The 15,002-nt window shown below is 42.6% G+C and overlaps 1 protein-coding gene across 1 annotated transcript in view; it reads right to left on the bottom strand.

Annotated features, from left to right (window-relative positions):
* GALNT2 (polypeptide N-acetylgalactosaminyltransferase 2) overlaps positions 1-14,274 on the bottom strand; it is a 108,159-nt gene extending 93,885 nt beyond the window's left edge. The window contains exon 1 of the mRNA XM_080585203.1: positions 14,047-14,274. Coding sequence (XP_080441329.1) covers positions 14,047-14,157 — 111 coding nt within the window. The 5' untranslated portion in view covers positions 14,158-14,274. The remainder of the gene's footprint in view (positions 1-14,046) is intronic.
* Positions 14,275-15,002: the final 728 nt, after the last annotated feature.

Here is a 15,002-nt window from a genome sequence, read left to right as displayed (position 1 = left end):
TGTAGAGCTTAGCGATATGGTTTAGTGGAGTACTTAGTGTTAGGTCGGAGGTTGGACTCGATGATCTTGAGGTCTCTTCCAACCTAGAAATCTGTGATACTGTGATCCTTGTGGGTCCCTCCCAACTTGGGATATTCTACAATTCCATGATTTCAGTGGCATGCAAAATACAAGTGATGCACATAAGAGGCTCACAAGTTTGAACATGCTTTGAAAGTCAAAGATCCTGAGCTGAAGCACTCTTAAGCACTCAAGTCCTTGTCAACACTAAATGGGGGCTGCGACAGAGCCAGTTTGAACTTTTATCCTCATTTAAGTCCCACATAAATGTAGAACTTAGTCAGCTTTGGAAAACAGAATTGGAAAAAAAAATGGGGGTAAAAACAGAAAGCCCAGTTCTACGGTCTATTAAGAATTTACCGGAACTCCTGATCTCCATCAACCAGAATGCTTCTTCCTCTCTTGACCAACAGCACTCTTTCTTTAGGTTTGATACAGACTATAAGACTATAAAGCCAGGAGACAAGGATCACCTACTCTAATCACACCCAGAGTATTTCCCCAAAATTCAATTTATCAGGGAAGTTTTAAAATTTAAGATAACCCTTGATAAACTGTTCTAATCCTTAAGTTAGGCGGTTAAACAAAAAACTCAAACCATTGAGCTCTCTTTTAGTATTCCAATGTATGCAATTATTTAATCCTTAAGTATAGGACCACAAAATTTCCAGTCAATGTAAAAAAAATAGTCAAGCAACAATCTAACTTGCTCTTCATAAGCTCCCCGTTAGGCAGCAGATTTCCACAGAAGTATTTGCCATACCTTCTTTCTTAAATGGCTGGAATGGTGTCACGTCAATACCAGCAGCTTTTTGTACATGCAAGGAAAGAGAACATGCAATTTATTTATACATTAACGTTTTCCACCAAAAATATAAAGCTTACAACCACTAGAGATTTAAATACAAACCCACAGGAACAGCACAGGAAGTGTTCAAACGAAAGCAATGCAGCTTGTGCTGTGCACCTCCAGCCCTCAAGGGAGTAAGAGGGCAGCATACGTTGCAAGTCACCTCTGCTGTTGCAAGTGGGCACAAGAACAAGAACCATGCTTCCAGAAAGAGACAGAATCAAGTCGTAATAGTTGAAAAACTGCACAGTGCTACACAAGATCTTTTGTTGTCACAGTACTATCTAAAAACTGACTGCTAATATCACAGTAGGGATCGATTACTCAAGCTGTAAGATGCTGCAAGGCATCTGCATTGTTACAAGAAACGAGCCCGTAATTATCATTTTCTCCAACAGGAAACAAAAATACTGTTGGCTAAAATACCGAGAGGAGTCAAGTTATCACAGACAAACTAAGACCACATACTTATGCATGGTATACTACTCGAAGGAGGTGCATTAACAGAGCCCATACCATGCATCCCAACAGCCCAGCTGGGACAATTCCCATCCAGCAGCAGTCCTACCGGTACTGACACCAGTGCATTAACCAGCAAGCACTGCCATTTTTTGCAGAGCTGGGAAAAAGCAGATTTTGTTTTTCTAGCAGAATCCAGCACTCAGGAGGAGGAGGAAGAGAATCGACAGCTTGATCACCGAACTAAAGGCAAGAAATAGCAAACAGGAGTGCAAGAACCACCGTAGCTGACAAACCAGAAAGGAAGCCGTAGCACGAGCACTTCCTGCCATTCCATTGCCATTTGCTTTGCTATTTGCACAATGGCAAAAGGCCATTCAAATACAGGAAAAACAAGGACTATAAAATTGTCTTAAACTGCTAAGTCTGAAAAGGAAGAATAAAGCATGCCACAAGAAAGCAAACATGCTGACATCCCAGCTGCTGCAGTCTACTGCCAGTAAGAGCACGAGAACAGCCTAAATGAAAACACGGCACAGATGCCAGAAGAGCAGTTATACTGATATACTTCCAGACACTCTCCCACTGGAGACTCCTCTTTTTCAACTGGCAAAACAGCCAGCTAAACAAATTCAGGGCTAGAAAACCGATACCCATGAGCACTAGCGGATCACATAAAAACCATAAAGGAATCCTAACTAAATGACCAAAAGAATTATTCTGATAGATGCCGATGTAGAAATATATTTTCCAGGCTGATTACTTAAGAATCCTTCAGCCACCTCCTTCCACGAGGGAAAACACGACTTAACCTATAGAAAAGGGCAAAAAGAAGAAAATCACACTTGTTCAAATAATGTATGAGATAAAGCAACAAATATCAGTATTTATAGAGGCCACTGTCTTCATTAAAAAAATAAAATGCCAAAAATGGTTTTTACATCTATCTTTACTTGTGCAATAAAATATAAGCACTACTTAAAATCTGCCTTAACCAAGGTATGCTTTAGAAAAAATCCACCCTCTGCCATGATGTTCTGACAAAGTATCACGACAGTACAAGATGAAAGTGACACAGTCATCTAGCTAAGGGGAATTAGCAACACACTCAAAATAAGAACATGGTGTGACACTCAAACAGAAAATTATTAATAATTGAAGCTAAACTGCAGACTTTTTAGCTGTTTTGCAGAAGTAAATGAGTGCTAAGAGTCTTTTTTTTCTGAGGTTTTGCAACAATTTCTGTACTTCTATGGGTTATCCTAATCCACAGAGATTGCCATTTTAAACACGGAGCATTTCCTTTAGTCATACTAGTCACACCTGTTTAAAAAACAAAGATAACATCTTGGAAGAATATCAAGCACACACTCCCACTAACATCCAACACCGTGCTTATTCATCAGTATGAACTGGCTTTCATCACAAACCATGTACTAAAAGCAAGGTTTCTTTACATAGTTTTAGCAGTCTTCACAAGACTTAACCAAGTCACTCATGCAGCAGTTCCACTGTAAATTGCTTTGAAGACTTATTTTCTTGTGAAGAGCAGTTGGTTCAGGCATTGTAAAGCACTCAAAAGAAGTAACTTCTAAAGTACTCCCATACCCCAAGAGTCATCTAACAGCATCCCTGAATTGCCTCTTGCTTTTTTTTTTTTTTAAATAACTTTTAGAACACAAAGGACACTTCTGTTATTTTTGGAGAAAAATAATCACAAGACAAATCTACTTCAGAGATTAGAATAAAAAAAATTATAGCAGTTTTGTGTACTTATCCAGATCTGTCACCGGAAACCTTTTGAAGTAACAGGGATAACAACATTGTGAGATGACAACCGCAATCACAGTTAATCTGAACAAATGCCAAGATATTTCCAAACCATTGCCTGCATCTGAGCTGTTGCTGCTCTTTGAAATAAACATTAAAATATCACAATCCTAAACACGAATGAACATGCATGAACTGGAGGTTTCAGAAGTATGGCACATCAACCACACAGGATTAGGCACAAGCCACAGTTCTCTGCACAGCCAGCCTACCTCATCATATCCAGATCCACAACACATCCAGCCCTGTTCTCCTCAAAGCCCAACAGCACTAGGTCACATCACTCTGCGATACCACAGCCTGAAAAGCTTGAGCTATCTTTTCTATTTGAGTATAAATTGGGGATGTTATCATCTGTTAAAGTCCATTCCATTACTAAGCTGTAACCCATACAAGCCTATTCTCTAATACACCTCAATGAGGTACACATAGACAAAAATGGTTGTTTGGAACAAGAGGCCACAGCAAAAAATGACTACGTAAGTATTTCTACTGTGAGACCGCAGCTAACATTCACACACGGATATCTAAGTGTTACTAGGAAGAAGCCCTTTTCTAAATTCAGGGTGTAGAAATAACCTGCTAAGATGGCTCAATAGAACTGGGACCCCATACAGTGCTCTAAAGCAAACAACAGTCAAAAATCCTCCTGAAACAGTTTGGGGTATCTTCTCACCAGAGTTTCCAATACCGTCAGCCAGTGTTCACAGCAGCCAAGTTTTTCAAGAAATCATTAGTTATGCACAGACGACTCAGCAAACGTACTTCTTGAAGTTGTCAAATATATTTTCAACATGCTTAATTTAAAAACACAACTACTTTAGCGCATCACTAAATAAAGACACAATCATGGCCACATTTGAAACATGTACAGCCATTAAAGAATAATAATTAAAAAAATAAAAGTCACACTCCAAGACCCCGCATGTGTGTAAAAACAGTTTTTGCCTGAGTTTCTTGCTCTTGAAATGGCAAGCACTTACTTAGAGAACACTAAGTGAGCACAGACTGATGTTATCTTGATTTTCTAGCTGTTGTTCCCACGATGCAAGCAGTGTTTTCCTAGAACACCACTATGATCTGCATTACTTATCTCAGTAGGTAACCAAAATGGATTTTTAAGCAAACAGCTTTTGCTGAGTATAAAGCCAGGTACTCCAGGCCTAGGCCAAAGTGGACATCAGGATCAATCTCTTGTCTATTTTTATTAGAGAACATTCAGTAAGTATGGGGAATAATTGAACAATTGCACCTCAACAAAAGGTACTGCATCATTGCTACATCTCTCACAAACCTGACAGTCACTGCAGTCAGCTCTTTGCAAATTTTTTTTCCTCCCTCGATCAGCAGAAGTTTATTTGTCCTAATGTATTTCTGACTTGTAATCATGCAGTGCTGGCATCAATGCTCTTCCACTCAGCACCCTCTCCCCTCCCTTTTCCACATCGGCTTCAGTACAAAACCTGAAGAGGCAAAGGAGTGCTGTTTGCTAGGCTGCTGCTGACTGCTTGTAGTTGAAATGCTTCCTTCAGACTGCAATTGCTTTTTTATTTAACTACCAAGGCCTACAAGCTTAGAATGCGCTTATTACCAGAAGTCAAGACAGCTTAACAAATGGGGAGGGGGGTTGTCTTTGGTAGGCATCTATTTTTTTTTTTAAAGGTATTAAGAATGGCTCCTGTGAGAGTGTCAAGTAGGAGAAGCAAGCTCCAGCTCTCGCAAGGGGGTCCCCGAATGGCCTTGCCACAGTTATCACTCCCCATCACCACCTACAAAGAACATCGGAAGAGAAACAGACACTTCATCAGTGGAACTGATGAAGAACATCTCTAAATTAAAACTTACACTATCTTAGTTGATACTTTTATATCTGGGTAATAACTATTCCCCATGCTAGAACATCAGTTACCAATTTAAGAGTAGATGACATAGCTCATCTTTGTGTCAATGGTATTTTCTTGGCAAAGCAACAGGGCAAGGACCCAAATCCACACTGTGTTGCAAGAGCACTAGTCAGAGGAGTAAAGTACACACCCTGTTTTCTACAAATAGGTAATGCAGGATAAAAGGAGCAAGTTTGCTGTTAAGGGATGGTCTGGCACAGCCTGAAGCATTCCACTGTAACAGGAGACTGCCCATAACAAGGATTTAATGCACTGTCTGGACAACACATGCACTCCTAATTTTGTGAAACACCCCAGCAGAAACTACTGTAATTCAATAGCCCCCACATTTTTGCTAGATCTGCCTACCACAGTAGTGGTTTTGTGAGAGGGACATTTCCCAACGTCTGAGCAAAGACCAGTAATTATACGGGCCGACCCACCATTAGCTGGTAGCAGCTTGCTACCAAATGAAATAAGGAAATTTTCTCTTTCTCCTCACTAAGGACTTGTGAACCTACGTGTACTTGAGAGAACAAATTTTTCCATTTAACTTAAAAGCAGGAAAAATAAAAGCCAAGCTGTATAAAAACCTTACTACTTCAACTCACTAAAATATGTCCATACACACACGCTGACCGTCCTTAAACCAACAGGCCAGCTAAAGCAAATTTACTTCAGTAACCACAACTAATTTCAGCTGTGCTGATTATTTTCAGGGTGGTTAAACATTTGGAACTTCATACAAGAAGAAAACATTTTCTTCTCGTCAGGTCACGGCTCTTTGAGGATTTGTTCACAATAGCATTAGCTCAGTGCCAACTCTTTGTTGAATCTTTCCTTGGCTAAATTCTTTTTGTTTCAAGCAGCTCTGTTACAGTCCAGACAACCTATTGCATTTTGCTAATGCCTGAACTCAGCAGGATCTTGTTACTCTTTGTTTTCCTTAAAAAGAGTGACCAAATTGTATAACAAATAGCTTTCTGAAGCTACAAAATCAATAGTTGAACCTGCAAACTTTTCAGTAGGCTCTTTTTTTCCATAAGAGACCATAGTTTTAAAGATGACAAATCAAAATTATTGCCTTTGATGCATACTACATAGTAGTTTCTGTGGATATGTCAAATGCTCTAAAACTCAGACTGCTTTTAATATCTCATTCCTTTTCCATTTGAATTTTATAAACAGAGCTCAGAGGTACTATCTGCCTGGATAATCCCTTTATGTAGATGTTGTTCTGTCAGGTGGCGCAGGTATTTAACTAGAATATTTTAACTCACTTAAACGACAATAAAAGTACTCTGGGAAATTAACAAAGCCAGCATTTAAAAAGAAAGAATGGTGGGGAAAATAAACAGATTAGACAGATGAAAGCACAACTGGAAAAATAAAGTGTTGACGGCCTTCAAGCATAGCCTGTGCAAATTGCTCTCATATGAACAAGTTACTAAATAGCTTTAGCATGCAAGTTGATGCACAAAAAAGACAACGCCCCCTGAAAAGCCTACCTTTAAGCCACAAAAGAAAATAGGCTATATTCCAACAGGGTAAATACAAGTTACTGTTTTTAAAAGGAGAACAGATATTGATTTTTTCACATTTTTGATAATTAACAACTGCCACAGGACACAGTAAATATTCCAGGACTACTTCATTCACGGTAATTTTATCAGACAAATGGACACTTACAGGATAACAGGTAAGCAACTACATGGTGTGCATCAGTAACACACAGGTTTCCTAAAACAGTCCATTGTTCAAAAACAAAAACAGAAATAAAGTAAGCTGTTTAAAAAACCCTTCGCTTCCAGTTAGTTGGAGAGGCCTATGATATAAATTTCTATGAAAGAACATCATGGGCCCATAGGAAACATCAGAAAGTGAATCATTTCATGTTATCTAGAATACCTTGTGCTACGCCTCTGAATTCCCAACACAAAAGATGAACATTTTGATGTTGACATTTAACTTTTTTTTTTTAATCTTCCCTCCTCAATTCCTCCCTTCTTTCTTTGAAAGCTTACACGAAACAGAAAAGCAGAAGATGAGCACATAGTCATTTCACAACAAACAGGATAACAGAATGTATGCAGATTTTAAAATTCATATAGCTTAAGATACCACCGCTCTGAATTACATTATGGCAATAAAACAACTTGCTTAGTGTTTCCTTATACAACGCCCACACCAATATACTGTTTCTCCACTAACCCAATGTATGCAGGCAATGACATTCAACCCCTTATTCCTGAAGAAAAAAAGAGATGCATGTGTCACACTGCTTCCTGCAGATTCATTATAAGAATTCAAGTGCATTGCCAACACATGGCATAGCCAACATACTGGCAATACACCGCTTCTCCACCAACTCCTACATTGATGACTTGCTACTAAATGTCCAGTCAGTTGAAAAACACATTTGTACACCACCCAGCTGCACATCCATAGCTGAACTACTATCTGAGCAAATTATTTAAGAAAAGACCTAGGTGAACCAAATCATCTTGAACAAAAATACAAGTTTACATTCATCATTTGCACTGACTCCTTTGACCAGCTTAAATTCATCTCATGAGTTGCACAGGATCAATTGCATCCTAACACTTCGTTTTCAGACTAATTTAAACTAAGGTCCTGTATATTAAGTTCATTACAAGATGTATGTAGTTACCTAAAATCCAAGCAAAAACATCTTCCAGGCTGTCTACTGGTGTTGTTTTTAAACATTTTCTAGTCACGCAACTAGGGTTATTCTCTCATGACACTCAGTGCAGATACAAAGGCATCTCTTCTCTGTAGTAAAGCATGGTTGCAAGCAGGCTTTCTGGCAGACAACACACCTCAGGTCTGATCTATCATCTTGAAAGAACAACATCAGTTATACACAAGCACTTGGATAATACATAGCATACATAACTTTGGAAAACAAAGAGAAGACGACTAAAAGAATAGATATGAAAAGTGGGGAAAAATCAGCATTTCTAAGGAAAAAACATGGAACTATCATGTTTTTTGGAAATATGGAAAGTTAAATTGAATAATTATTATATAATTTTGAAGACAGATACTTACATTCTCCAGCATATTTAAATGTTTTATGTCTGGGTGGATTTGTTTTTTTTTCCTAGATTGGTCTACAAACCAAATGATGACTATTTCATTTTGATATCCACCACTGACATATCTTTAATACTTTCACTTATACGTAGTAATATCGTGCCTTTTCTAAGCTAGGAAAAAAACATACTTTTCAAGTTGTATTTTTGGAAGGAGCTAGAAGACATTGAGAGAATGACTGGCATTTATTTACAACACATCTCCAAATGCATGACTGACAAGACAAAAACAGGTAGGGTACAAGGCACCCTGCATACTACTTCATTTCTTAACCTACATCTCTCAAAGGACATCATTACGATTTACAAACTTTGATCACATTAAGCAAACTACAACAATGGAATAACACTGAAAAGCTCAGCTAGCCATTGCAATACTCACATGGGGGGGGGGGGGGGGGAAACAGTGAAAAAGCACATTAACTACCCTGCTTCATGTGAAACTAGAAGTCACTCTAGTTTCCTCAACCCCTTCTGTGCATCCAAACAGCCCTGCTTCACTTCTCTGTTTATGAAACAAAAATAGGGACCAGTAATGCAACAGCAATAGCATCCAAACCAAAGCCAGAGTCATCAGTTTCTGAACTGATGGGTGTGTTGCGGGGACGACACAGCAGTCTCTGACTAAGAATTAATTTCTCACTACCCTGCCATATCAGAGAAATGCCGCATTGAATCATCTCAAATTGCAGGGGAGACGAGAGGAAGAGCCTCGTGCAACCACAGACCTACGCAAACAGCACAGAATTTGCAGGTGACTGCCTTTTCATCACACCTGAACTTACATTTTATGAGAGAAATAATCCACCCAGATGAGTCATTTTGCCAAGTGACATTTTACATTAAGGAAGTACACATATTTGTCAAACTTCAGAGGCTCTTTACATTCCAGCGAGAGCTTTATTATCAAAGTGCCTAGGCCTTTAATTTGTTTCTCATTGTTACAGAATTACATCGAAGAAAAATATCTGCTGGACAAGAAAGTGTTACCCGTTAAGCAGAGGAACGAGCTTTTCTATCTTCTTGTACTTTGTAGGAAGTGAATGCCAAGTGTTAATTTCTCTTTTTTAATCTTTGGTGTCTTCATTTGTCTAACGATCAAGATATCAAAAATTGCATCCAATGGGGCTTTGCACAAGGCACTGAAGTTACCTTTTAGAATGATGCAATAAACTAAACTCTCAGTATTTAGCCACTGAAACTGGCAATGCCTTCCTTAGGCAAACGAGGACAACAGAACTGTGGTGGTTATTTTTAACCCCCTCCCAAAAAGCAGCTCTCCTGCCTCCACACACCTTGAGAGTCAAACAATTTACACTCCGCAGTTTCACCCTCTGACAAAAACAGGCTGGTGTACCTAAAGTTAAAACACACTTCCTCTTTCTTCCCACTTAAACCTTCAAAAAGAAGCTCGGGTACACTAAGTCTGGAAGATATGTAGCTCTCTTGCTGTCCTTCTACTGTCATTATACATATATATGTCATGCTTAAGAGCCTCATTTAACACTAACTGAAATAGTTCAGAGGTTCTAAAAAAGAAGAAAAGAAAGAGGAAAAGAAAGCTTTCTGTACGCTGAAAGGAGTTATTCTAAAATTTTATCCTTGTAAAGCTTAGAAGAGAGCACCTGGCTTCTTTTCCTCCTCCTTTCCCCAAAATGCTTGAGTTACTTTCAGTCAATCCAGTACTCAAGGCATCATTTACCTTTGAATTTATCGCCTCTCAGCTAGCTTCATAGTACAGCCACTAACAAAAGCCTGCTCAAAAAAAAAAAATCACCAACACATTGCCCCCCCCAACCCCAAAAATACACAAAGCCAGGAAACAGGAAAAAAACCCAACCTCACAAAACAGTACTGTATGCAGGGCAGTAACCAGTTCCACAGGAGAAGCCTGCCTCCTTGTGGCTCGACTAACTATAAATTAGTGGTTTTTTTGCAATTCATTCCATTGCACCCAGAAAATCTGGCAAGGCAAGAGCTTAACAGGCTTCTAGTTCAAAGCATTTGGGGGCTGAGGGCGTTTTATTGGGGGGGGGGGGGGGGGTGAAAAAGATGTTTCTAATTTTAAGAGGTACTGGCAACAGTTATCCATCTCTGATTACTGAATAACTGTTTTTACCCTCTTTCTCTAAATAGCACAAAGGGGAAGAGAGGAAGCACAGCACAGAGGGAAGGGGCAGCTTGAGGGGACGTCCAACTTGAAAAGGAAACCAAAACGACGTTCTTCATGTGGCAGCAAAAGCTTGTCAGTACTCTGGCACCTACAACCAGAAGACTCCAAACCTTGGCTCAGCTGTGGCTTAGCCTAGCAGGCATCTCCTCTTGATGCCTCAGCTTTCAACAGTAAATCCCCTTTCAGCCTACAGGTCTCCTTCAGGGTACGCCTAAGAGGAGTTCCCTCTTGGCAGCAGCGAGGCATTTGGTGCTGTCAATAAGATGCAGACACTCCTCTGTCCTGCCTGAAGGGCTCCATTCAACAGGCCTACTTCCCTAATGCTTAGAAGAGTAAGTTCTTTAGAAACCAGCTGGATTTTTTGTTTTGTTTTAAAACCCAGTCACTCAGTTGTGCAAGAGCTTAGCAGTTAGAGTACTCAAAAAAAATCTGAAACTAGTTAAATGACTTGTTTACAAGACCAATTCAAATTCACACCACCCTTAGAAGTGGGTCATAGCATCAGGACGACCTTGGCTTGGAGGGTACGCGTAGCTTTCTAACCATGTTGAAGAAGCTGCTCCATTTCGTGCAAGTCAGACACGGAGCATGAACCACTTTTGCTATGGGTTAGGAAATTATCCACAAGCTCCGTTCCAGTCTCCACTCCAAAGGGTGTTTAATATAAAGCACATTAAATGAACACAAAAGCAAGCCACATTTCTCTCAGTCTTGCAACTTGCTTTCTTCTGTGTCACAGCCTCTGTTTTAGGAACTGTTTCTCTAACCACTAAACAAGTGAATCAGACTCACTCGCTCCAATCTACAGCCGAGTGATCTGGCTGGAAAAAGGAGTGAACCGAACCCCTGGCTTTCACAGTTACAATCATCTTAACTGGAGATTCACTGGAGGAAAAAGAAAACAAAAAAGCCACCTCTAAGTACCTTTTGAATGAAAGGCTTAGACTCTGCCCTTTTCTTCTTTTTCAGAAGAAAAGAAAAAAGCCTGTCATACCCTAAATTCCACAATCGGAAGAAGCAATTTCATTCTACTGCAGTTCTGTGCCTAGGTCCAGAAGCATTGCTCCTTCATGGCTTTTTTTAGTCATTATTATTTACATATTTACTAATGAGACAGCTCCTACTTTGTGTGCTTTAGCTCCATTTATGCGTGCTCAGCTCCCGCTGCCCCACGACCTGCCTAGCCCGAGCACCACACACACGGCTGTGGCTTCCACCACTGCTGCCAGAGGCCAAAAACTTAGGCAAGGCTGTCCTGCACGCTGCAGCATCCAAATAGCTCAGAAGGTTATAAATAGAGAACCAAAATAAGTAGGAGCTTACATTAACTCTGACACTCCTCTAATAAGAGAAAGAAAAAAAATAAACAAATAAAACAAAAAAAATAAACCACTCTTCTCTCTTATTCAGGTGCAATCCTGGAAAAGGGCAAATACTCTCACCTCTTCTAAAGGTAATGGGAATTGATGTTGTTCATCGCAGGACTGGATGTCATACCAAACAAGTCCAGTACGTCTGAAAAACACGCTAGGTCTGTATACGAAAAAAATCATCCTCATGGAAAAACCATTCTGTTTCCACAACCAGATCTGTAATTAACATGCAAATTACTTATTCACATAAATGAAGAACTATCCCCTTCTGGCTTCTGTAATTTTAGACTGAACACGGCAGAGACTCCAATTTATAAAAAGTGATGTTCTTCTGTAAGCAACTCTGTTTTCATTACACTGAAATAGTGGGAAAGTAATAAGGACTACATGAAGTCATACCAACCAAGAAATTTACTACAGCAGGGTTTCTGTTCATAAGTTTAAGGCAGTTTGTGTTTTTGCTTTATACCAGGGTCTGACACTAAGTTAATAAGCCTTTTATTGAGATTCAAAAGCTATTACATTACACACATCTTCCTCTACTTACAATTGCTAACCTACTCTGAGGCCCAGGATTAAATTTTACGCTTCGCTGACAGAAAATAGAATCCTAAATCAGCAATCCACACGTAATTGTTAATTTCCCCACTTGTTTCTTATGGTCACAGTACCTATTTTCTTCCTTACCACGGCCTTACTTTAAACTTCCACATTTTTAAACCTAGCACTGAGCTTCAGTTCAGGCTTATGAAATAACTCATTTTCTTTAAATTTACCTTTGCTAAAACTCTCCCAGTTACCCAGATCAGTAAGGTTTATTAAATTTCAAGCAGAACGATGACAAATAAACCCGAGGAAAGCATCGGGATCATAGATCTCCTAAATCCACAAGAAAGGTTGTACTAATATCAACAAGAAACAGCAGCAGGTTCTAGGAGACTAAGTACCAGACTTGTACTCAGAAGGACTGGTTTCTTTTCTACTTTATTCTCACCTCGTCTTCTAGGTGACCTTGTGCAAATCATTATCCCCACACCACAGCTTCCCCATCAGTAAAAGTGAATTGAACTCATTTGCAAAGCTGACTGGAAGCTCCAAATGAAACACGCTAAGAGTTAAACATATGTTCCCCTATCTGCAGATATATTTGCCTTAGATAGCATTCCTTTATCCCATTATGCATCACCAGCAGCATAAGATTGCTTTTACTTTCTAAACACACTGGGGTTGTTCTTCAAGAAAGGCTTTAGGCTACTGCCTTACTTTTTATCACGCGCTTGATCCTTTTCCACCGCTGTATCTACTCTGACGGACCACGCTTAACACTTATGTTAACAAATTGTGTCAAAAGTTGCTGTTGAGAGTAAAAGGGGGAAAAGCAGAGCACTGAGCCAGTTATAAGTGAGCTGAGACTCATTCCGCAGACCCTTGCAGGAGTGACTTTGTACATAATCGTGCAAATATTTGCTCCCGTGACTTGCCGTGGGAACCCATCATCGCCAAAACCCTGCAAGGCTTTTACCTGGAATATAAGCACTGATGCACAGAACTGCATCGAAGTAACCGTGAAAAGACCCCCCTGCGTTATACGTCACCGGAGCGAAGAAAGGCCGCTTTTCCTCTACAAGGGGCACGGCACTCCTCAGCGAGCACTGAGCCGAGGTGCACTTTGCTCACTGGCCCTCTGCCACTCCGGGGTTCGGTCGGAAGTTTTAAGATGCAACTTAGCAATCAGAGGCTTTGCTGCCGTTCCTACTCCACAACGTGAGGCACAACTAGCCTTGTCGGGGGGGGGGGGGGAAGCGTGCGCACAGACACGAATTACTCACTAGCAGCTTTTCTGTCAGGGCCAGCGGGCGAAGCCGCTGCCTCACGCTGTCCCCCAGCAAAAGGCAGGAACCGGCGGGTACGTGTCCCCCCCGTCCCGGCCGGTAACGCCAGCCCCTGGAAATGTTTACTCAGGGCAGCACGGAGCTCTTCCCGCACTGCCGGGGCGTCACTGACCGAAACACGAAGGGGGGGGGGGGGGTAGGAAAAAAAAAAAAAGGGAAAAGATGGAAGGGGGGGGGACACGGCACGACCCGGCCCTGCCACGCGCCCAACCGGGGCACCGGCGTAACGGGGGCAGAAGGCGTTAAAAAATAAAATAATAAAAAAAAAATAAAGGAAGAAGGAAGGGGAGGAGGGCCCTGGGGGGCGGGGGTGGGTCGCGGTCCCCGCTCGGCCGGGCCGGGCAGGGGGCAGCGGGCTGGGACCGGGGCCGCGAGGAGGGGCACGGGGCACGGTAACGGCTGGGGCTCACCTTCCTGCCGCCGCCGGCCAGCGCGGCGCTGCCGCCCGAGTACATGTAGTAGGCGATGCCCAGCACCCAGAGGAAGGCGAAGCACAGCAGCAGCCGGGACCTGCGCCGCATCCTCTCCCTCTCCTCCCTCGCCTCCTCCCCGCCCCGGGCCACCAGGAAACGGGCAGCAGCCGCCCGCCGCCGCCGCTCCCGCCGCCGCCGCCGCCGCCGCGCAGGGTCAGGGGGCAGAGGGCGAGCGCCCGCCCCCCGGCCAATCCCGCGCCGCCCGGCCCCGCGGGGGGCGGCGCGGGGCGGGGCGGGGCTACCGGCGTCGCCATGGTTGCAGCACGCCGGGAAGCCGCCGCCCCGTGTGGCGGGAGGCGCGCGCCGCCAACGGCCGGCGGGCAACGGTCGGCGGGGGCCGCTCGTCCTCGCCCCCCTCCTCCCCTCGGCGCGGGGGTCCCCGGTGTGGCTCAGAGCTGCTGCCGTGGTGGCGCCGAGGTCCTGGCGGCGCTGCCACGCCGCTGTCCCGGCGCTTGCGGGGTCGCCGCGTTACCCGAGTAGAGTGTCCCGCCTGGTCACTGTCCCTACGCCAGGCTAAAGGTGGCTCTGCTGGCTCTGCCCTGGTGGGGCTCCGCTCTTAGGTCGTCTGGGTGCTCTTGTCGAGAAAGCGGAACACGAAACTCAAAAGGGAAGAGGCTAATGGTTAAAGAACACCACATGATTAACACCACGTCATTAACCCTAATGATTAAAGACCACCACAACTGCATCTGCAGTATCCACTCAAAGCAGAGCATTCCTGACTTCAAAGTTTTTCTCCATCATCTCACCGTGTTTTCTCAATAGGCTGTTTGATCGCTGCTCATTCTGACCAAACCCCACCTTTCTGTGCTCCATCTGTCCATGCCAACGTCAGGCCTCCACCAGTCCGTCTGCACCGATGGCCTCACTACAAGTCAAACCCATGCCACATC

Source organism: Anser brachyrhynchus, assembly GCF_964034855.1.
Source record: "Anser brachyrhynchus genome assembly, chromosome: 3".
Taxonomy (NCBI): Eukaryota; Metazoa; Chordata; class Aves; order Anseriformes; family Anatidae; genus Anser; species Anser brachyrhynchus.
Note: the sequence above shows the minus strand (reverse complement) of the source record. Positions and strands in the feature narration are given on the sequence as shown.